This window comes from Cyprinus carpio, chromosome B5, assembly GCF_018340385.1.
Source record: "Cyprinus carpio isolate SPL01 chromosome B5, ASM1834038v1, whole genome shotgun sequence".
NCBI lineage: Eukaryota > Metazoa > Chordata > Actinopteri > Cypriniformes > Cyprinidae > Cyprinus > Cyprinus carpio.
This window is the reverse complement of record NC_056601.1, coordinates 34363263-34385747: the sequence shown is the minus strand read 5'-3', so window position 1 is coordinate 34385747 and position 22485 is coordinate 34363263. Positions and strand designations below refer to the sequence as shown.

Here is a 22485-nt window from a genome sequence, read left to right as displayed (position 1 = left end):
AGACACAACGAACGGTGGACTCAGTACAGCGCACTACTTCCGCATTCACAGGTCGATTGATCCTATGCGCCAGCCAATCACTGACAGAGCGTGTCTCTAGAGTTTCCCAATGGCGAGGCGGAACTCCGGGGGCAGCGTACTAGAGCCGTCCAACAGGCCATGGGGGGTACTACGGTGGGTTAGCGGCCTCAACCAACAGGACGCCTGAATGCCAGCGAGCACACCCTACATGCGACAACCAATCAGGAGCGAGGCTGCGGAGGAGTGGGGGGGGGGGGTTTGAGCCAATAGAAAATCACAGCGCGGCACTAGGGGACCACGTGGTTCACGGCGCGTCGTGCGAGGCTTGGTTTTAAAGAGACGGAGCGCGCGTTATGTGAAACAAAATGTTTAAAACAAGAGAGATTGTAGAAAATGTTTAAGTAGACCTAAACATCATATATTTTTTATAGGTGAGGTCAAGTATAAAACAAAATATGACATAATCATGGTACTGATTACCATATATAACAACTTACCACTATTTCAAAGAGTGCCATGGAGTATATAAAGGACCCCAAAATATAATTTTGCTCAAGTACCAAGTCTAATAAACAGTGGTGACAATATGTATTTATGCAGAAGAGCATAAATGCTTAATCAGACTCTGTGTTTAGATCTGAAGCATCTCTGAAGGGGTCTGCGACTGCTCAAGAGGTCTCAAGGGTTTAACAGGTTTATGTCACATTGTCACAGCAATAGAGTGAAATAGTGATTTCAATACAGAATAGAATGCCAGTGAAATGTTGAACGATGCAATACAGGACTGCAGATTATGAACACACAACGACAACATATTGTATATTGAATGTTGCTTTGTTTTGTATAATATATTTTTTTATTATTTAAATTCAGTGGAATTCAGATGCAGTGTACGTGCATGTGGCTCTGCATCAGTGATGCTGCTTATTTGAATTGCTTTGCAATGCAAGGATAATAAAACATGAAGCTAGGCCTACACTTGTACAGTAGTTTGTCCTCGCAGCAATGGTTGCTGTTCTCTAAACAAGTCCAGCTGAATCGTGTGAGCAAGAACGCATCAGAAGACAAGAGGTCATTGATTACTGGCTCGTTACGACAACGTGTAAAAAGAAAAAAAGCAAAAATAAAGCCGGACAGGACTGAAGTTCGGCCTCATGGTTGAGTCTTGAGTTCTAACCGAGCTGTGCACGAAGCGCTTGGGCTATTCTTTCTTGCACTGGCTTTCGTCTTTAATCACAGATTGACCGTCTGACATCAGCACTCAGCAGTCAGTGATGGTACACCTGCCTCGTCCAGGAGCCAACACTCCATCAGTTCCTCCAGCTGGGATCTGATTCAGCCTCCGATGAGCCTGCCGCATCTGTACATACTTTATATTTTACATTCAGACGATTTTCACGTTCATCTGCACTGTTACTCAGAACCTTTGTCTTGTTTTCCAATACAAAAATTTTTTAAATCAAGAGATATTCAATGAGATGCATAATGGCATATTAATTCTTGCTTGCTGAAAAATTATTAAAATTACGTGGGTTTTTGCTTACAACATTAAAAAAAGGTCAGAAAAGTCTTGCTTTCCCTTTTTTTTTGACTCCATTAGCAGATGTTTGTTCTTGTTTTAAGCATAACTTCATAAGTCACTTTGCATCTCAAGTACAGTAAATGTATTTTGATTTAAGGATGTTTAGATATTTGAGACAGAAAATAATTTTCTGCAAAATATACAAAATATATAACAAAATATATTGCTAATCCGATATATAAGGAATTGCCACTTTTTAAATTTAAAATATATGACAAGTTTAGATATTTGAGACAGAAAATAATTTTATTAATTTGATATTCAAGCAATACACTCCATCCTATTTAATTGTACATAAAAAGTGGTGAAATATGTGCATCTATATAAATTATCACACAATTATGAGGAAAATATTTTGATATTTATATGGTTCTACCAAGACATCAAATTGTCCAGAAACCCCTAAAATTTTAAATGATACGTTTTAAGTACTACCCACCACACATATTTTCCTATATATGAAATGCATAACTCTGCAAAACAATGACTTTAGAAAAAGGTTATGATTATATATTCAATTTATGTTAAACCCAAGCATTAACTCATGAAAAAGTGAAATTAATTAGCTGAGTGGTTTAATAAAGCTATTATGTTAAAATGTAATGCAGTTTTTGTGTCTTCGTTTTTGATATCATAGATGGTCCATGCAATATATTGCAGTTATGTTGAAAAATATAAGCACTAGCCCCCCCCACCCCCCCCCCCCCCCCCCCCCCCCCCCCCCCCCCCCCCCCCCCCCCCCCTCACCCCACCCCCCCCCCCCCCCCCCCCCCCCCCACCCCCCCCCCCCCCCCCCCCCCCCCCCCCCCCCCCCACCCCCCCCCCCCCCCCCCCCCCCCCCCCCCCCCCCCCCCCCCCCCCAAAAAAAATGGAAATGTATAATATATTGCTTTATATCTGCCAACTTATTCCCATGCATTTTTGTTTTGTTGAGCTTTTAGATCAAGATGTTTTTAAGAAACATAGTTTAATTGAAGTGTAGCTTGAATGTAGTGCAGAAGGCAGGCTGTTGATTGACAGACTGTAGCCCCGCCCACAGCTACTTAAACATCTCTGGGCTTGTTATCAGTTATATGGCTTCTCACCTGTTTTTCAAGCATGTAGTGGTTTATGACGAAATGATGGTGAAACTTGGACAAAGGCAATTCAGTCTTTTCAGTGTCCTTAGAGACAAGGTCAAAAACAGAGACTTCCCATTCAGACAGTCTTAAACCGTTTCTATACAGCAAACTGCACCTGCAGCTCTGTCGAAACAGCAAACATTTGGCAATGTTCTAGATAACAGTTCTGTCAGATGGGAGCTCAGGTTTCTTAATTTGCTTCACATTACTGTCCAGTCAGATGATCATTTCTGAAGAATTCGAGGAACATGCTTGCATGGGGTTTTGAGGGATTCAGTGTAAGTCTCTTCTGTGTATTAAAAACGGCAATGACAAAAAAAAACTCACCTATTTAAAACATATTTTGATGTCACAAACATGCGGTTCTGGTAAGAGTTTCTAGAAGCTTCATTATGGTAAAATATGTAATGATATAGTGACTCCTCATAGCGTAAAAATCAAAGTACTGCACAATCCCATAATAAATGTACAGTACCATTTATTCTATGTACAATGCTACACTGTATGTATATATGTATATTACTATATCTGTGTCATATGCCATTAGAATAATCCAGAAACACAATATAATTCACGATTCACATTTTTCCTATATAGTCAAACCTGTACTATATTATCAGATGTTACGTCTGTACTCATGATTTTACATGTACATGTTCAGTTTGTATCCATATATTCAGATTTATATCTAATTCCAATTTACATTTATATATGCAGAATTATAACGAACATTATATCATATTATTTATTATACTACATCTTCTATACATTCACAATTTGCATTTATACTGCATATTAAAATTTACATCTATATATTTACATCTGTACATCTTTGTATTCTGATTTATCTATCATAAATTCTGATGTATTCTCAGTATTCATATTTATGTATTCAGATTTTATAAAATGATTCCCTATTTGCCCAAATTATTTTTTACATAACTGGTAAAGAGAAAGTGAACCAGTGTTATTTTAGTATCACTGATATACTATTATAGTTTTTTGTTAATATATATATATAAAAAAATAATAATTCTGTATTCACTTTAAAATTAGTTAGTTTTAGTCATTTTGTTTTGTCATATTTATGTTTTTAAAAATACCTATATATTTTTTAATACATTTTTATGTATTCGTTTATTAGTTTTAGTTTACTTGAATGGAATTACTTTAGTTCTGGAGCAGATAAAATTCCCATCAAATGATGCACTTCTTTAGGCACTCACAGATGTGTCCGTCTGAGTGACCCTCAACCTCTGGAAAGCTCTGCCTGTGTGTGTTGTGTGTGTGAGTGGTGTGTGTGTGGACACAGAGAGATGAGAAGAGGAGGAGAGAGAGAGAGGATGTGTGTGCAGACACTCTTTTGGCTGGACGAGACTGAAGGTATGTGTTTAACCTGAGCTCAATAAAGCAGGCCGAGTGTGTGTGAAGCTTCTTCTGTCCATCAGACCCACAGACAACATCAACATGGTGAGTGTGTATACATTACAATATATCTACATACATTACAATCACACATTAAATATATCGTCATATGAATTAAAAATACATTAGAAAATCGGTACAGTTTTCATAGTAACACATTATAGCCAGTAGGGGGTTTATGTATGGGCAATAATGTGCAATGCATTTGTGGACTTTACACGTACATGTCTATTCATTCTAAATCCTGTCAATGCTGATACAATGTAAGTAAATATAAAAGATAAACATGTAAAAATTATTTGAGCATTTATACTTATATCTTCATCATTGCAGGGAACGTGCAAATATTATATAAAAATAATATAATTATACATCGCCTTATAGGTAAAATATATGATAATATCATATAGGGCAATATATGTTATTTATTACTTTTCCATATGAGACTATAAACTGTATTTTCATTCAATTGCAGTTGTGATGCGGAAATGTTATATTCAGTTATATTAGCACTTTAGTAACAATAACAATCTGTATATATTTGCTGGTCAAAATTCTTCAGAAGAGACTTTTCTGAATGTTTTTCTAAGCCTATTCTAATCAAGAACAAATGTTTTAATGCATATTTATGATCTCTGTTCTTTTTTTAGACTTCCTACACTGACAAAGGAGAGAAGGTAACATGACTTTATGATTTCTAAGTATTAAAAAAAGATGATTATATTTCTAAATTTATTTTAAATATTTCTAAATATATTTATTATCTATAATGTGATGTAATATTTTTTTCTTTAAAAAGTTTTTTTTTATTATTGTGTGTGTGTATATATATATATATTTATTTATATTTATATATATATATATTTATTTTATTTTATTTTTTTGTTGTTTGTTATTATTTTATTGCAGTCAGAGAGAGGAAAGTTTATAAATTTTCACCATGTGAAACAGGTGAGTTAAATATGAATGCATTAAAAAAAAAAAACAGTTATGAAAATATTACTGTATTATGATAATATACCAGTTTTGAAATTAAAACAAGATCATTTTGCACTTAATTCAATTTTCAAATGATACTTTTGTACTGAAGCAAAACTGCTCTGATGCAGAAGGTTTAAATGAGAGTCTCTGATAAGATACTGCCACAGAATATAAACTAGTGGGCATGATTTAAATGTAATAAAGTGGGCTGAAACCTGAAATGAAAGTAGTTTAAAGCTGCTAATATTGTTGCTCTTATATATTTTGACAATGCTCATGTTAGCAGAAGATTAGAGAGATCCTGAAGTCAATAACGTGATGATCTTAATCTAACAGTGATGCAATAGCTCATCTCATCTGATCTCGATAGTCTTCAGGTTTTACATTATTAACACAGTTGACCAATATGACATAATTTTGCACCGCTGTCTTGGTAGGTTTAGAGAAGAAAAATTGGTGTGGAAAAAATGTACACTTTAACTGTAAATAAATTGAAACAATTAATTACAAAAAATGTCAAAGTAACACTGAATTAAACATCAAATTTTGAATTACAAAGACTGAAATAGTATTTCCTTGTAAAAACAAGCTCAGTATACATGGCAGGTATTTAAAATCTATATTTAAAAAAATTGTCAAAAAAAAAGTATATTTGCTAAAATATATTTCAATAAATGTAATTGTAAATATATTTTCTATGGTATATACTTTGGCCATTTTCCTGTATATTTTTCAAAATATAAATGTATTTTTATAAGTATTTAAAAAAAAAAATATATTTTCCCATCCGATATTTCTAAGCCTTTTTAAAAATCCTAAAAATCAGGATTTTTTATAGTTAAACTAAAAAAATAAAAAATAATCTGTCTGTATAAAAAAAATAATAATAATAATAAAAAAATAAAAATAAAAAAATAATAATATAAATGTTAACTGAAAAAATAATATATAGTTGTTTTCTAAAAAAATAGTTTAACGTTTAATTTTTTTTTTTTTTTATGTTTTTTTTTTCTAGTAAAATAACTAAAACTGTAATAAAAATATACTACAGACAAAAAAACTAAAATTAACATATAAGTAGAAAAGTATTAACAATAACCACAGTTTTCTCCGGTGATTCTTAAATACACTGAATATGTCCACATTTTGGTAAATGAAGGTTGACGCTACAATATATTTTCAATTTTCATATTTTCAGTATTTAATGAGCTTCAGAAATTTAAAATATAGTTTGGCCAGATTATTTTATTTTATTTAAATATTTATTGTCATTTTTTTTTTTTTAATTACAACTTCAAAAAACAATTTATGCAGAGTTGTTTTCAAGCACAGCTGTTCGAACAGCTATTTTAGTTTTTTTCTCTTATGCTCAGTACCTCATAAAAGCTATACTTGACTGTTCTATCCTTACAATGGACTTTTTCCTACGTTTAAGACATGCAGCAAAGCACCTGTTCATGTTGTTATTGCCGTAGGCTGCGGTTGTTTTACTGTGACAAGTTTGGCTTCGAGCGTGGCGCTGGCGTATAAAGGTCTGGAGACGGGCAGCAGGAGAGGGTGGTGTCTCACGCCATCAGACAAGACAAGGTGTGTGTGAATTAACTTTAATATACATGTCCTAAAATGAATGGAAATAAACCAACTTCTTTAAAAAAAAACTGCTTTGAAATCCAAACTGCACACTGATTTCAGAAGCACCTCACAGAGTCAAATGTACCTGTCCTTTTCCCAGATAATCTTCGTCTTTGAGTCCGCTCTGAAACCCAGGGAATGAGGGTATGAACTGTTTCAATCATCAATCTTAAACATCATGTGAAGAAATAACAGGCCACATAATACTTAATGCTTTTAATAAACATAATACTTTGCATTAAGAAAATAAGAATTCTTAATTGAGAATTGTATTTTAAAAGCCATGGAATAACATAATGATCTCCGGGTTAAAAATGAGCCTGGTTCAATGAAAAAAAAAAGAAAAGAAAAGAAAAAAAAAATAAAAAAAAAAGAATCAAGAAAACAATGACAACGTGCTCACCCAGCGTCTCTCCACAGAAATGGGTGAGCATCTCATGAAACATGGAGACGGAGTGAAAGACGTGGCATTTCAAGTGGAGGACTGTGACTTTTTAATCAAGGTAAATCATATTTAATACTGTCCATATATAATACTGATATGTTGTACAGGGTTTCAGAAGTATGTTATATAATTCACACTAATAATGTTTATAATGTTGCATGATTAATTCAGTGAGGATGTCCAGTTATCATTATCATTATTATTATTTTTTTTTTTTGTAAAAGCAGTCAGATCAGATCAAATGAGTCAAGAATTTCTTACAGACAATTCAGAACCAGCATTTGTTCTCAGTAACACACAACATTTTTTTTTTTTTTGTTGAAGTATTTATACAAAATATCAAAGAATTCATCAGATCCACTTGTACTTACTGTTGTTTTCCCTCCAAAATGATGTCACTTCCTGATGATGAAATTAACTTGAATATTGACTGAATTTAAAAAAAAAAAAAAAAAAACTTCAGTTTTAAACAGACTGTCAAAATATATGACGTGAACCTAAAGGTAAGACATATTTTACAACAAAATTACACTTTAAAATTTGAAAATTAAACATTTATTTCCAAAAAGATAGCTGGCTGCAACTCACATGCAACATGCTTTAAATATCTGTATAATGCATATTACTGCACTTTTGTTTTTTAAAAAGGAGGCATTATTTCAAACACAATTAATCATATTTCAAAGTTAACAGCAGGATTTATTATTTATTTATTTGCATTACATTAATGATAGTGTGAGGGTTAAAATGGGTTTAACTGTCATAAATATATATCAGAATGAAAAAAAATCTAAAAAAACACCATATTCCTGCATAATGCATTTAAAAATGTATTCCTGCAAAATGCATATTATTACACTTTTTCAATAATATGCAGGACTTTTTTCTTTTGCTTTTGCATTACAGAAAGCAAATATGAGGGTTAAAATGGTTCAGGAAAAGAACATCACAAAAAACAAAAGCAAAGCAAAAGAAAGCTAAAAAAAGTGGAATAAGATGAAAATAATCACTGCATAATGCATACTATTGCACTTTTTAAGTACGCAGTACAGTGCTTCTATTCAGTTCACAGCCAGTTAGAGCAACAATCATCACCTCGAAAATAACTGCACACAGTGAACTGATTTGGCCTTGAAGGGGACTTTGAAAATAAAAGTGAGCTTTGTCGTTCGCAAAGGAAAGCCAAGAGAGAGAGGAGCAGTGATCATCAAAGAGCCGTGGGTCGAGCAGGAATTCAGGCGGCAGAAGGTCAAATACGCGTAATTCAGACGGTAAGTCAGCAAGAGTTCTGCCCCAGACACACATACACTTGCATTAAAAAAAAAAACTTGAGCTGGAGATGCGATGTTTTGCAGTACGGAGACACGACACCCAACATTCGTGGAGTACATGGGGCCATATAAAGGTCTGTTTCTGCCAGGATACAAAGAGCCGCTGTTCAGAGACCCTCTGTTAGCAAAACTGTGAGTCATTTTTCTGAGCTATTCACTCAAATAATTTGAAGTGCAAGTAAAGTCTTAGGCCAGAAACATACGGATATGTAAACGATTGCCTAATTTATGACATTCACAACCTAAAAATGCATGCAATTAGGCCTTAAAATAATATTTTCAGCTTTCAAAAGCATCAAAAACTTCTCACAGGCGGTTGCTTGTCTCTCTCAAATGGGCCTCCGGGACACTTATGGTTCATCGATCACATTGTGGAAAACCAGCCAGATGACACAATGGTTGCCAGTTTCTGACGTGGTGAGGGTCACACGTCCAACAAACAAATCACTAAGAAGACAAAGTGGAGGAAATGTCACTTGGCCAAATAACGCCATCTGTCCTTTTTCTGCAGGTATCAGAAGTGTCTGATGTTCCACAGGTTTGGGTCCATCTTTCGATGATAAGCAGATCCACACCGAATACAGCGCTCTCAGGTCCATCGTAGTCACCAGTTATGAGGAAACCATCAAGATGCCCATTAATGACCAGCCATGGGGGAAAGAAGAATCACAAATCCAGGTTTCCTCCCAGCAGATGCATAACTCTTGCATACATTTCAGTTTTTTTATTGAAATTATTTAAGGCAGTGAGTCCTAAACCTTTTCCATCAGCCCTTATGTTAAAAAATATTCACCCCTGAGATTTTCAGTTAATATTTCTAAAATTTAAAAAACCACTTTCATGTTCACATTTCTCTAATTTTGCTTAATGGTAAAATGACATGCAGATAAACACATCAAATACTGATTTTTTTTTTCAGTGACATTTTGTTATATATATATATATATATATATATCTATATATATATATATATATATATATATATATATATATATATTATATATATATATATATATCTATATATCTATAATATATTATATAAGCTATAGATATATATAATGTTATTAATAAATTAATTAATTAAATGACACACATAAATGTTAAATTGCTGTTAAATCACTATTTTACAAAATAATGTGCAATATAATTTTTGGGCCAATTTGTGCAGTCCTATATATATATTTAACACATTTAATCTGTGTCCTTTAATTAATTAATTAATTTATTAAGTAATTAATTTATTTAATTTATTAATTTATTAATTTATTTATTATTATTATTATTATTATTATAAACAGTATTATCATTTTAATTAGTATTTTGAATTTTTTTGTTATTTACATTTCCTTAAAATTTTATTTAAATTAACTTTTTGCATATTTTATGTAATTTTTAATATTTTTCAAAAAACAAACAAATAAAAAAACATTTCTACACTGTAAAAAATTAATACGTAAAATAACAGAAAAAGTCCTGGCAGCTCATTACACACGACATTATTAATTTTACTGACATCTCTGTTAACTCAGTAAAACACAGTGCAATGAAGTGTGAAATTCAAAATTCTGGTAAAACACCTGTAAAAATAAGTACAGAAAAAATCCTTCAAAAAATATACAGTATATTGTGCCCTAATGTTTTACAGATTATTATACGTAGTTTTTATTCTAGGTAGTTTTAGTTATTTTTAGAACATTAAGTCAAACTAAATTAAAATTACATTTGTTGTAGAAACTAGCAGATTTTCTTTTTTTCAGTATTTCAGTTAACATCTGATTTATTTAAACTTTTTATGCTTTTAGTTTTTAGAATTATTAATAATACCCCTGATTATAAGTATATAAATTAGAGTTGCACTATAAAACAGCTATAAAACAACATCACATTTTTTTTATATAAATTAAAAAACAAATGTTATTTTTTACTACATAATACTAATATTTTATGTCTTAGATTTCTCCACTTCCAATGTTCAAAACCCTCAAGCTTTTAACATTTCATATATTTGGCGAATAATGGTGAAAATGCTATATAAACTTCCATCTGTAGAAATGTTGGAAATTATATGAATGTGTAAATAATGTGTAAAGTAAATGAAGTGAACCAAGCAACATTAAAGTTAGACTAATTATTAGATTTTACATTCCAATTAAAAGAATTATTAGCTTTTCATCAACTCACAACCCCACATGTCTTTGTAAAACCCCTATCTGCGTCATTATTGGATGGTAAAATATGGAAAAAAAAAGTATTTTGGGAACGAGAAATTTCATTGTTAACAGTGTAACATCCAACACCAGTTGTTTTTAAATGTTATGATGTTTTTTAATTCCACACTAGATAAGCGGCATAATAATTAATAGATGAGTAAAGTTTGTAAACACAATTTCATTTTTAAAAGTTTTTGTTTGAAAGTTTAAAATTACTTCTGAAGTTTGAAGATACTTTTTTCTTTACTCAGTCAATACAATGATATTAACGTTGCAACACATTGCTTTAAAACAAAAGCATTTAAGCATTATATTATTTATTAGGTTGCTAGCATGATTTAGCACATGCTAGCATGAGTTAGCATGTTGCTAACATGATTTAGCATGTAGTCCTAGGATAGGTCGTTAAGCTTTGCTGCAGCATAATAATTAATAGATGAGTAAAGTTTGTAAACACACAGCTTGACACAGCTATCACAAATGAAGTTATATGGGAGTTTTTGTAGATTCGATCATCTGTTTAACGAAAACCATAATTTCGATCAGTTAGAAAAGATATAGCAACCCAAATCAGACCAATCTTGAGGTCTGAACCAAGTTTGGCGGTTGTAGCTTAAAAACTCCAGGAGGAGACACTGACTAAATTTAGTCTCAGAAGAAGCAGCAGCTTAAATAGTAGATCACTGTTGGCTTTGTCGAGTCAAAATAATTACCACAATTGCGATACACTTCACCTTTGGCAAAAACATTTGAAATCTATAATAAACATCCATCTAACCTCCATAATTTCCTCTTGTTGTTTGTAAAGGAGTATATCGACTACAACGGAGGACCCGGAGTGCAGCACATCGCCACTAAACACCCCCAAACATCATCCAAGCTGTACGGTTCACAACTCTCTCCAATATGATTCATTCCTATGAGACCACAATAAAGTCAAATACAAAACCTCAAACTCTTTCCTAATGAATCAGATTGTGAACCTCCGAGCTCGAGGGATGGAGTTCCTTGTCCCGCAACCCGATTATACTACGACACCCTACGGCAGAATCTCAAGACGGCCAAGATCAAGGTGAAGGAGGACCTCAAAACACTGCAGGTCAGAGAAGAAATATGACAGTCCGTTCTGTTCAAGAAATACACACATTTGAATGTTTTTTCTAATGCATTCGTTCTTTTATCCAATGCAGGAGTTAAAAATCTTAGTAGACTATGACGATAAAGGTTACCTGCTACAGATCTTCACCAAACCCGTGCAGGACAGACCGACGCTCTTCCTGGAGGTCATCCAGCGGAACAACCACTCTGTGAGTCTGACCTCATTCATCCAGACTTAATATGGAAGCCTGTTTTCGCCACTGAATTAAAAAAAGGTCATTTGACTTTTTGTAGGACAGAGGAATTGCGAGATATAAACTTGCAACTGTAAGAAAATGGTCTCTCTTTTTCCGCCACAGAATCAGACTTCATAAATCACAACTGTGAGTTTATATCTCACAATTCTGAAGTCAGAATTGTGAGAAAAATGTCTAAATTATGCATTTACACACTCCTGCCATCGAATTGTTGTATAAACGCAATATCACACTCGTAGCCGTGAGATATGGCTGTATATTGGCATGATATATGATATATATTGATATATGGCCATATTGCACAGCTACTCCTGTGATATTGCTCATATTTATGTGTGTGTGTGTGTGTAATATATATATATATATATATATATATATATATATATATATATGTATATATATATATATATATATCAGAGCATATATGCTGTCAAACGATTAGTCGCATCCAAAATAAGTTTTTGTTTACATAATATATGTATGTGTACTGTGTATATTTATTATGTATATATAAAGACACACACATAGTATATTTTTGATAATATTTATGTTTATTCATTTACAGTGGGTACGGAAAGTATTCAGACCCCCTTAAATTTTTCACTCTTCGTTATATTACAGCCATTTGTTAAAATCATTTAAGTTCATTTTTTTTCCTCATTAATGTACACACAGCACCCCATATTGACAGAAAAACACAGATTTATTAAAAAAGAAAAACTGAAATATCACATGGTCCTAAGTATTCAGACCCTTTGCTCAGTATTTAGTAGAAGCACCCTTTTGATCTAATACAGCCATAAGTCTTTTTTGGAAAGATGCAAACAAGTTTTTTTCACAACCTGGTTTGGGGATCCTCTGCCATTCCTCCTTGCAGATCCTCTCAGTCCGCTCGTCTGTCAGGTTGGTATGGTAAACGTTGGTGGACAGCCATTTTAGGTCTCTCCAGAGATGCTCAATTGGGTTTAAGTCAGGGCTCTGGCTGGGCCATTCAAGAACAGTCACAGAGTTGTTGTGAAGCCACTTCTTCGTTATTTTAGCTGTGTGCTTAGGGTCATTGTCTTGTTGGAATGTGAACCTTCGGCCCAGTCTGAGGTCCTAAGCACTCTGGAGAAGGTTTTCATCCAGGATATCCCTGTACTTGGCCGCATTCATCTTTCCTCGATTGCAACCAGTCGTCCTGTCCCTGCAGCTGAGCCGCCGCCCCCACAGCATGATGCTGCCACCACCATGCTTCACTGTTGGGACTGTATTGGACAGGTGATGAGCAGTGCCTGGTTTTCTCCACACATGCCGCTTAGAATTAAGGGCCAAAAAGTTCTATCTTGGTCTCATCAGACCAGAGAAATCTTATTTCTCTGTTTTTTAGCAAAGTCTTCACTGAGGAGAGGCTTCCGTCGGGCCACTCTGCCATAAAGCCCCGACTAGTGGAGGGGCTGCAGTGATGGTTGATTTTCTTCAAACTTTCTCCCATCTCCCGACTGCATCTCTGGAGCTCAGCCCACAGGTGATCATTGATCTGTGCCTTGCCACAATTCTGTCTCTGAGCTCTTCAGGCAGTTCCTTTGACCTCATGAGTCTCATTTGCTCTGACCATACACTGTGAGCTGTAAGGTCTTATAAAGACAGGTGTGTGGCTTTCCTAATCAAGTCCAATCAGTATAATCAAACACAGCTGGACTCAAATGAAGGTGTAGAACCATCTCAAGGATGATCAGAAGAAATTGGACAGCACCTGAGTTAAATATATGAGTGTCACAGCAAAGGGTCTGAATACTTAGGACCATGTGATATTTTCAGTTTTTCTTTTTTAATAGATCTGCAAAAATGTCAACAATTCTGTGTTTTTTCTGTCAATATGGGGGTGCTGTGTGTACATTAATGAGGAAAAAAAATGAACTTAAATTATTTTAGCAAATGGCTGCAATATAACAAAGAGTGAAAAATTTAAGGGGGTCTGAATACTTTCCGTACCCACTGTATATATTTATATTATTATATTTTAGATTATATATAAATATATTTAATATATAAACATAACATATTTTTCTTAAATATATACATAATAAATATACACATTACGCAGGCATATATTATGTAAACAAAAACTTTTATTTTGGATGCGATTAATCGTTTGACAGTATATACACACAGTATATGAATATAGCAACCTTGATATCAGGATTAGGCATAAAATAATGTCATACAGATGAAATATATGAGATCAAATATAGTCTTTATGGAGGTACAGTAAATACAGTAGTGAGTTTGAATCTGAGCTCTGAGAAAACATGCTTGAACAGGCTCATAGTTTTATTAGGGGCTTTTTAAAGCTTGTGAAGGGAAGGAAATGCCTAAAGACAAGACATTTCTATTTGAATCCCACTAAAGGGCGCTTTACTTTCCTCTGTGGTGTTTAAACTGTGAAAGAGAGCAAGAAATCGAACCCGATGACACCAACAGATCAAATCCAAAGACTGGTTTGTTGTTAAAGGAAAATGAAGCACTAAAACACATTTTTTGAGATGTTAGAAGATATATACAGGTTGCACTTCGCTGAAAAGAATGTTTGTACTCATTATGTTTATTATTAACAGGAACTTAGTTACTTTTTCTGTGCCATTTAATTGGTTTACATGTTTTTTATAGGTCTTATTCTCTGTTTTTTTTTTTTTCATCATAAGAACCCAGTTAAACCTGTCACTCTGCCATGTCTTATCCACTAGGGTTTTGGAGCTGGAAACTTCAAATCTCTGTTCGAGGCCATTGAGAAGGACCAGGATGCCAGAGGAAACCTCACGCTTCTCACACCGGAGAGCCAGGGCATCCCGAAGGCCTTTTACTAACACACACACACCTGCATTAAAGTGATTTAGTCAGGCCTGGAGTGAAATAATATGACACCATCAATTAAAATGTTCTGGACAACAATAAAGACATTTAATATAAGAACTGTATAATGTGTCTGTATCACTTTATTTTTTGTTCATCTGCTACATCCACTTTCAGAGTCAAATGGGACTGATAAAACTTTCTGAAGAAAATTTGAGTGGTTCTTGTCTGTGCTGAACTGGTCTTAATATGTTGGTTTCTTGTTAAAGTTAGAATAGTAGTTTATTCAACCACTAATTTAAATTAATCAATAAACATTTAATATACTTTCTGAGGAAGTTTGATTGGGCTTGGGTGAACAACCAATATAACTTTCAAAGATTAATACATTTTGAAGTTGGTAAAGCACAAAAAATGTTTTGTAGGTGGTTTATTTTTTCTAAAGTTAACTCAGGTATTTATTTATTTTTTGGATATGGCTTGAGTCACTTCCATCAGACAAAAAAATTACTATTAACTACCCATACACAATACAAACATCAAAAAAAAAAAAAGACGTTAATAAATAATTATAAATAATAAATAATTAAACTTTTAATAAATAAATAAATAAATACAGGGACCTGAATTTTCATCATTACTTTCCGTGTGTGTGTGTGTGTGTGTGTGTGTGTGTGTATACAATTAAATATTAAATAAAATAAAATGAACACCACATTCTCTGTATTTTTATTTCAAAATAATTTATTTGTATATAATCGGAATGATGCCAGGTTTATACATCTATGATGGCAGCTGTACATTTCATAAAGAATATCATTCCAAAAATGAGAAAATAACATTTTGAAAAAGTTTTCTCAGACCTGGACAAAAATGGATAAATATATTAGTAAATAAATATATTAGTGACATTACCATATTGAAATGTTCTATTATATATAAAATACAACACTTTATCTTATAACTGTTTTGTCTTTCTTTCTTTTTTTATTTTACACAAAATATTGAACATATACTGGCATATCCCTTGATTTCTGAAGGGATTTAGCTCTATTAAAAAAGGCAGTTTTAATAGATTTTCTGTGGAAAAGAGAGCGTATGAACAATACAGACATAATTGATGGCCAACACAAAGGACCGATGGTAGAGAAAATAAAATCATCCTCACTGTTTAATTTGATTGACGTAGAACTTGTAGCTACATAGTGCTTCGATTGTTTTGCTTTGCGTTCCTTTCTTGAATCTCATGCAGAGTTTTACGTGTGAATCTGTATGAGATGGATGCCAGCTTGGAAATGCAAAGCGGATCTTCCGTAATCTGTGGTAGCTGGTAGCAATAGCTCTGTTTACGTACGTCTTGAGTTAAAAGAAAATCATAAGGATTTAATTACTAAAATTATAAAATTCACTGCAACAATGAAAATATTGGGTAATTCTAATCTTTGGTTGACGAAAAAGTGAACATATGACTGTCTAGATGCATCTAAGTATCTGAACTTAACAGGGTTCCCACACAAAGTAATGGAAATACAAGGTCATTTAAAAAAAAAAAAAAAAAAATACCTGATTTCCAGGCCTGAAGAAGCTATGAAAAAGAATAACTTTTCAGTCAAAATAATTTCTTGCTATTATGCACATCTTTAAAATCTTTAATAGACTAAAAGTTTCTCTTTCTGAGTGTAATCTCTTTGAAATGACTTTAAAAATCTTTACGATATCAAAAACAAGTGGAAAAGTCATTGGTCTTAAGGTGTGGGAACCCTGTATGAGGAAACCCTACACTGGGATTTACTATATTTTGTCTTGCATATATTTTATTTGGGAATCAGCTCATTTTGATAAAAATCAGCCAAAAAGACTCATTGGAGGTGTTTGTGGTTCAAAGGATCAAGACCTTTGACCAGTTTGACCATTTACTGACTAAAAAAGAAAAGAAAAGAAAATAAACATTCAGGTTTTTGTCATGGCAAGATTTCCAGTGTTTCCTTTTCTTTACTTAAAGGAATGGTACAGGTTCAGAACTGCATCAGATATTTTTACAAACTAAAGGAAGGGTTTACTTCCAGCATGTCACATGTTTTAGCTTGTTTTGAACCCAGACCATTCCTTTAAAGGTTGGATTTTACAATAAATGACAACAGACATTTCTGGGTAACAGAGTTTAACTATGCTTGCATGCAATACGCATCGAGTCAACTTTGTGGTATTGCCAGGAACATGACAGCAGGCTACATAAATGTATGTATAAACTTCATGAAGTGTTCATTTCATGGGTTTCAGAGGCACTTTTGGTAAGCTTGTATGCTGGTTGGTTTCTATGAAATGTCACGTCCCTTTAAGAGAACATGAGGGTCACAGAGGTGAAAGCAAAGCATTCTGGGAAACGTAGTCCTTCTTAGCCCGAACACATTACAGGCTTAATAGACCAAAATAATGAAACAAAGCAAAATTAAAAAATCTTCACAACTTTCCCTAAATATATTCAGTCAATTCATTCAGTTTGATGAGCAAAATTAATAAATGAAGACACAAAAGTTTGTAAATAACAGCTGCCATTTCTGAATTAACAAAACCGAGACCTGAAACCTCAATGAAATGCTCCTTTCCAAGGACAGATGATATAAAGTAAAGCTCCCTATCGCTCCTCTGAGTTAATATCTGTCAGAGGTAACAAGAGGCCAGCGCACAAGTACCTTTGAAGTACCGTCTCGCTAACAGGACTTTTCTGATTGGTTATCTGAGGTAGTGCTGGAAAACCAGGCCAGATGCTTGAACGTAGCCCAACACATAGTTTAAAAGCTAGAAATGAAATGGAAGAGGCGGGTAGCATCGCAATGACTAAATTAGCCAGTAGGCTCAGTGAACTAATGAAACATACTTTACGCAAGTACGCAAACACAGAAGTAAGTGCACAGCCGATGCATTGCAAGCTCTTGGTTTCGTTGTACATGCTTCGTATCTCAGTCTTCAAGGTATAATGATACCTTCATATTATGTTATTAATCAAGTAGCTGTTGTAAACAGAATTCCTCCATGATAGTAGTTAACCTGAAAGAGAAAAATGACTGTAGATCAAGACAAATTTCACTAACGTTGCATTATGAATCCGTTCCGACACATTTCAGAATATGACAACCAAGCTTGTGTAGATAGAAGCGTCTATGTACTTGCATAAAGTACATACGCCAAGTCTAAATCTCAATGGAATATGGAAAGTAGGGCTGTGCAAAAAATCGAATACGATTTTCATGCGCATCTCTTCAGTAAAAGGCTTGTCATTGTAATATCTCCAGCACGTACGTTAAGATCAGGTTGCCAGTTTTGCCAGGTTTTCACAACACAATCCTGCCCATTGCTTCTCAAAACTAGTCCAAAACTAGCCCCAATCGCGTTTCCAGGAGGTTCCCCGATAAAAAATTGCATCCCGGGGTTAAAATATACGTTTTTGTCAGGGTTGCCCTGGTAATATTCACATTTACAGGGCTAAATATCACGTTATTGGTAATTGGGTCGCTTCAACAACCGGACATGGACATACAACCAAGACCGCACGACATTGTGCAAACATGGTTCAGGTGGAGCGCGGCATTTACTACACAGAGCCGTAGTCCACCAACAAGCTACACAAAATCGCTTTCAAAATCGACAAAGAATCGCCTGCGATTTTAAAACGATTTTGTGTAGATTGTCAGTGAAAGTAAATGCCAACCAGTGTTGCCAAGTCTGCGGTTGTTTTCATGTCCGCGGGTTGAAGCGACCCCAATACCAATAACGTGATATTTAGCCCCTAAAAATGATATTACCAGGGCAACCCTGACAAAAACACTTTTATTTTAACCCCGGGATGCAATTTTTATCGGGAAGGAACCTCCTGGAAACAGATTGGGCTAGTTTTGGACTAGTTTTGAGAAGCCACTGGGCAGAATTTGTGTTGTGAAAACCTGGCAACCCTGATCTGAAACGCATGTGCTGGAGATATACTACTAATTACAGGAGCGTCTTTACTGAAGAGACGCGCATGAAAATCGTATTCGATTTTTTGCACAGCCCTAATGGAAAGACATGTTTATATCTTGAAGGGCTTTCATGAAGATCACCAAGGAGATCTCAGACTTGTTTACAAGAGAAGATACTAATCAAATCCTGTTTTAAACCAAAGGAAAGGAAGAAACCATATTCAATCTCATGCGTATCTTCCAGATCCTTTGATAACTGCCTAAATTAATACCACTTGTTTGTCTATGAAAAGTTGCATTTGGACCGTATTAGGTAAAGTACCAAGAATGATTGTTCTGGACATTAGAAAGGTGCTAGTAACAGAGTGTCACTACTGAAGAGTACTTTGGAAAATCTAAATGTCAGTGACTGCTGAATTCTTTGTGAGAATGAAGTCTGAGGTCTGGAGATTCTGAGTAATTCAGTTTGATATTGGAGAAGATGTTTGGAATTATCTGGAAGACTCAACATGTGAGCGAAAGAGACAGCGAGAGATCACCGAAGAGTTTTGTCCATTTCGGCTCTTGTGTAGCAGCTTGAGGAGTTTTGAATGAAGAGTTTTCTCAAACACCAGACTCTTCCTCTGACCCTGTGAAGATGGAAAATAAGTGTTTCCATGTAATCAAAATCAGCCGTGTACATACAGGTTATAACCAGCAACAGTGAATTTTATACATCAACCCCCATATGCATATTTTTTTCATCAAAAAAGAGAATATGGTTTTTTTGTTTTGTTTTTTGGTATTTTGAAAAATAAGCTTTGTGACAAACAAAACTTTATGATTCTTACATATTTTTCTTAAAAAAAAAGCTAAAAATGTAGGATATACAGTACATGAATTGCACCAATGTTGCATGACTTCAACTTCAGCATCACTAAGTTTCCGACACCTCGTTCAATCTTAAAAATCTACAAGTTGGAAAGTTTGAGTTGGAATAGTTTGCGGGAATGTGACTATAAACACAAGGCTCTAAAAGTAGACTATTGAGTAGATAAGTTTACCTGTTTGACAAGATGTTTAAAAGCTTAAAAAACATGAGTGGTAATAATGGTGTATATTATGTGGTAGAATACAATGTGAAAATTTCAGGCATTTCACCAAAAAAACAACTGACTGCCACACGATGGAACCATAAGTCCAAAAATGCAACTCATGATACATGGGGCAACTTTTTGAGCAATTTTGGTAGGATTAAGCAATGTTGATTTTTTTTTTTCAATGTGAGAATGGGTAACAAATTTCTATATAGATACTTTAGATCGGTTGTGGGCCCTGTGTCTCACCTGGTTGCCCACTGACGGCAACATTAACCAAAGTTGCCCCGGCAACATTGCTCAAAAAGTTGCCCTGTGTATCATCAGCCTTAGGACTCATTTCAGCAGTACTCTATAGTGGAGCACTACAGTCAGACATACTCACCCTGACTATTGTGTAAAGTTTGGCAGTACAGACACATGTCCACGGGAAGTTCGTCCCCTGGGCCATGATGGGCCCTACACAGGGGTCTGTCCATTCCAGAAGTGGGTCCCAGGAGCTGAGGCTCTGAATGGGCCTGTTGCACCTGCTTCTGCCACACCACATGTGCCCCACTACAGCACGACCAGTCGGTCATACCCATTGAGTCCACTGGATAAATTATGGGCACTGGCAGTAGGGTGGGGGCCATGTCTGACGGGGGTGTGCAGCAGTAGCTTCCCGCTCCTTGTCCATAGTGGATATGAATGCTACAATCATCCTGAAGGTCCAAGCTTTGATGGAAGTGAACAACCGGCGAAGGCACTTCCAATGAACAGCCAGCTGCTTTCTGACCGGTCATCCACCCTGGGCCTTTGTGGCAACAGGGTGGGGACGGAGAGGTTAAAGGAGGAGAGGGAAGGATCACAGAGGCACCTGAGGAGGAAACAGGGTCCGGGTCTCTATCCTCAACCCTCCTTGAACTGAGATCTGTTTTGGGGCAGTGGCAAGACTGGTGCTGTACCTGACACCCAGAGGAGTCTTTGTCTTTAGTTACGAGACAAGGCCTGCTTGCTGCCGCGGCTGAGGACGTGGCTCCTTGATCCTTGTCACAGCCTCGGCCAGGCCCTTGACTGAGTTCCCCGTCCTCGTAATAGTGGTGTCTATGCCTGTGATAGTGAACGTGACTGAACACAGCCACCTGTTGCTGCTGTTCTTCCGGGCAAATGGCACCGGCATCACCACTGCTTCCACCCCCAGTTCGGTTCACTACTGAGTCCAGGGAACGAGGCCTTTGCGTGGCCTCTATGCTCCCTCTGCGTGGAGCTTTGCCCGGTCCGCAGTAGACAAACGGGTCATAATCGCTGCTGAGCGAGCTACGAAAAGTGGACCAGCTGCCATAGACACCCTGCAGGCTGATGTCCGTACAGTTCAATACAGAGTCGCTGGACGAGCCGTGGCATGATCCCGAGCTGGAATCGCTGGCTGGTCCGTCTGCAAGGTAACCGCTACGCTCCGTATGGTAACTCCCTCCCGAGCAGCTGCCGTCATCCTGGCGACTGTGTGAGCCTCCTCCACGTGGCAGGTGATGATGAGTTGCATGGTTTGCAGGCGATACCACATGATGCATCCGAGAACCCGAAGAGTTTCGCAAAGGTCCTCCGGGACACCGGTGACACGACCTTCTGGGGGCTGCATGCCCCCCGGTCCGACACCCGTGCCCTCCTGTCCTGTGCGGACGTCCATGATGGGCATCTGGAGCCAAGTGGTATGCACAGCTAGCACCCAATGGTCTGCTGGGAAAGCAATGAAGAGTCCGTGGATGAAGAGGGGGAGAGCTGCCATAGTGGCCCAATTGGGGTAAAGGTCCAGAGGGGTTAGGGGGATAATGATGCCGCAGGGAAAAGGGAACATGTTGCTGGGTATAAGGGTGTTGGTTTGAATAGTGATGGGGAAGGAGGAAGGCTTGACTGTGCTCAGGTGGAGGGGGTGGCATTTGACTTCTTTGGGGCTGACGGGATGCCAGATCTGAACCTAATGAAGGATAGATGGTGAATTTAGTTCGAGAACATTGGGTTCTTGAAAACAGCTCTTCTTGAAAATCAAGAACTAGAGTTCAGGGTACATTCAGGCTTTGCTTCTAAACAAATGAAATCCTGCTTCAGGTCTTACCAATCCTATATAACCTTCTTCCTTAGAACATTGAAAGACATTTTGAAGAACATTGGGGTCCAAACAACACTGGATCCTTTTATCTTTTGTGTTCCACAGAAGAAAGTCACACAGGTTTGGGCATCTTATTAAACTGGATGTGTTCATATTTAGGAAGCATATGATAAAGAAAGAAGAGGAATTTCAATACAGTGCTGCCTCGGAGGCTCTATAATAAAGTTATTGGAGAAATATATATGTACCCTGAGGCTGTTTACCCATGATGTTGTGCATGCACAATGGGCAGGTACGGTGTTGTAGGAGCCAGGGGTCGACACACTCCTTATGGAATTCATGAGCACAGGAGATGATTCTCAATTCCTGCCATAGAGACAGAGAAAATTTAATATTAAACGTACCATTGGTGTGCCTCAATACAAAAGTGGT

The 22485-nt window shown here is 35.8% G+C and overlaps 1 protein-coding gene and 1 pseudogene across 1 annotated transcript in view; one reads left to right on the top strand and one right to left on the bottom strand.

Moving 5' to 3' along the window:
* Positions 1-4096: 4096 nt before the first annotated feature.
* LOC122133853 lies at positions 4097-15060 on the top strand (annotated as a pseudogene).
* A 3888-nt stretch (positions 15061-18948) lies between these two features.
* LOC109073241 (E3 ubiquitin-protein ligase RNF43-like) overlaps positions 18949-22485 on the bottom strand; it is a 28338-nt gene continuing 24801 nt past the window's right edge. Inside the window, exons 6-8 of the mRNA XM_042723465.1 lie at positions 22302-22419; positions 20353-21921; positions 18949-19520 (exon numbers count right to left, since the gene is read on the bottom strand). Of these exons, the coding sequence (XP_042579399.1) occupies positions 19495-19520; positions 20353-21921; positions 22302-22419 (1713 nt within the window). The 3' untranslated portion in view covers positions 18949-19494. The remainder of the gene's footprint in view (positions 19521-20352; positions 21922-22301; positions 22420-22485) is intronic.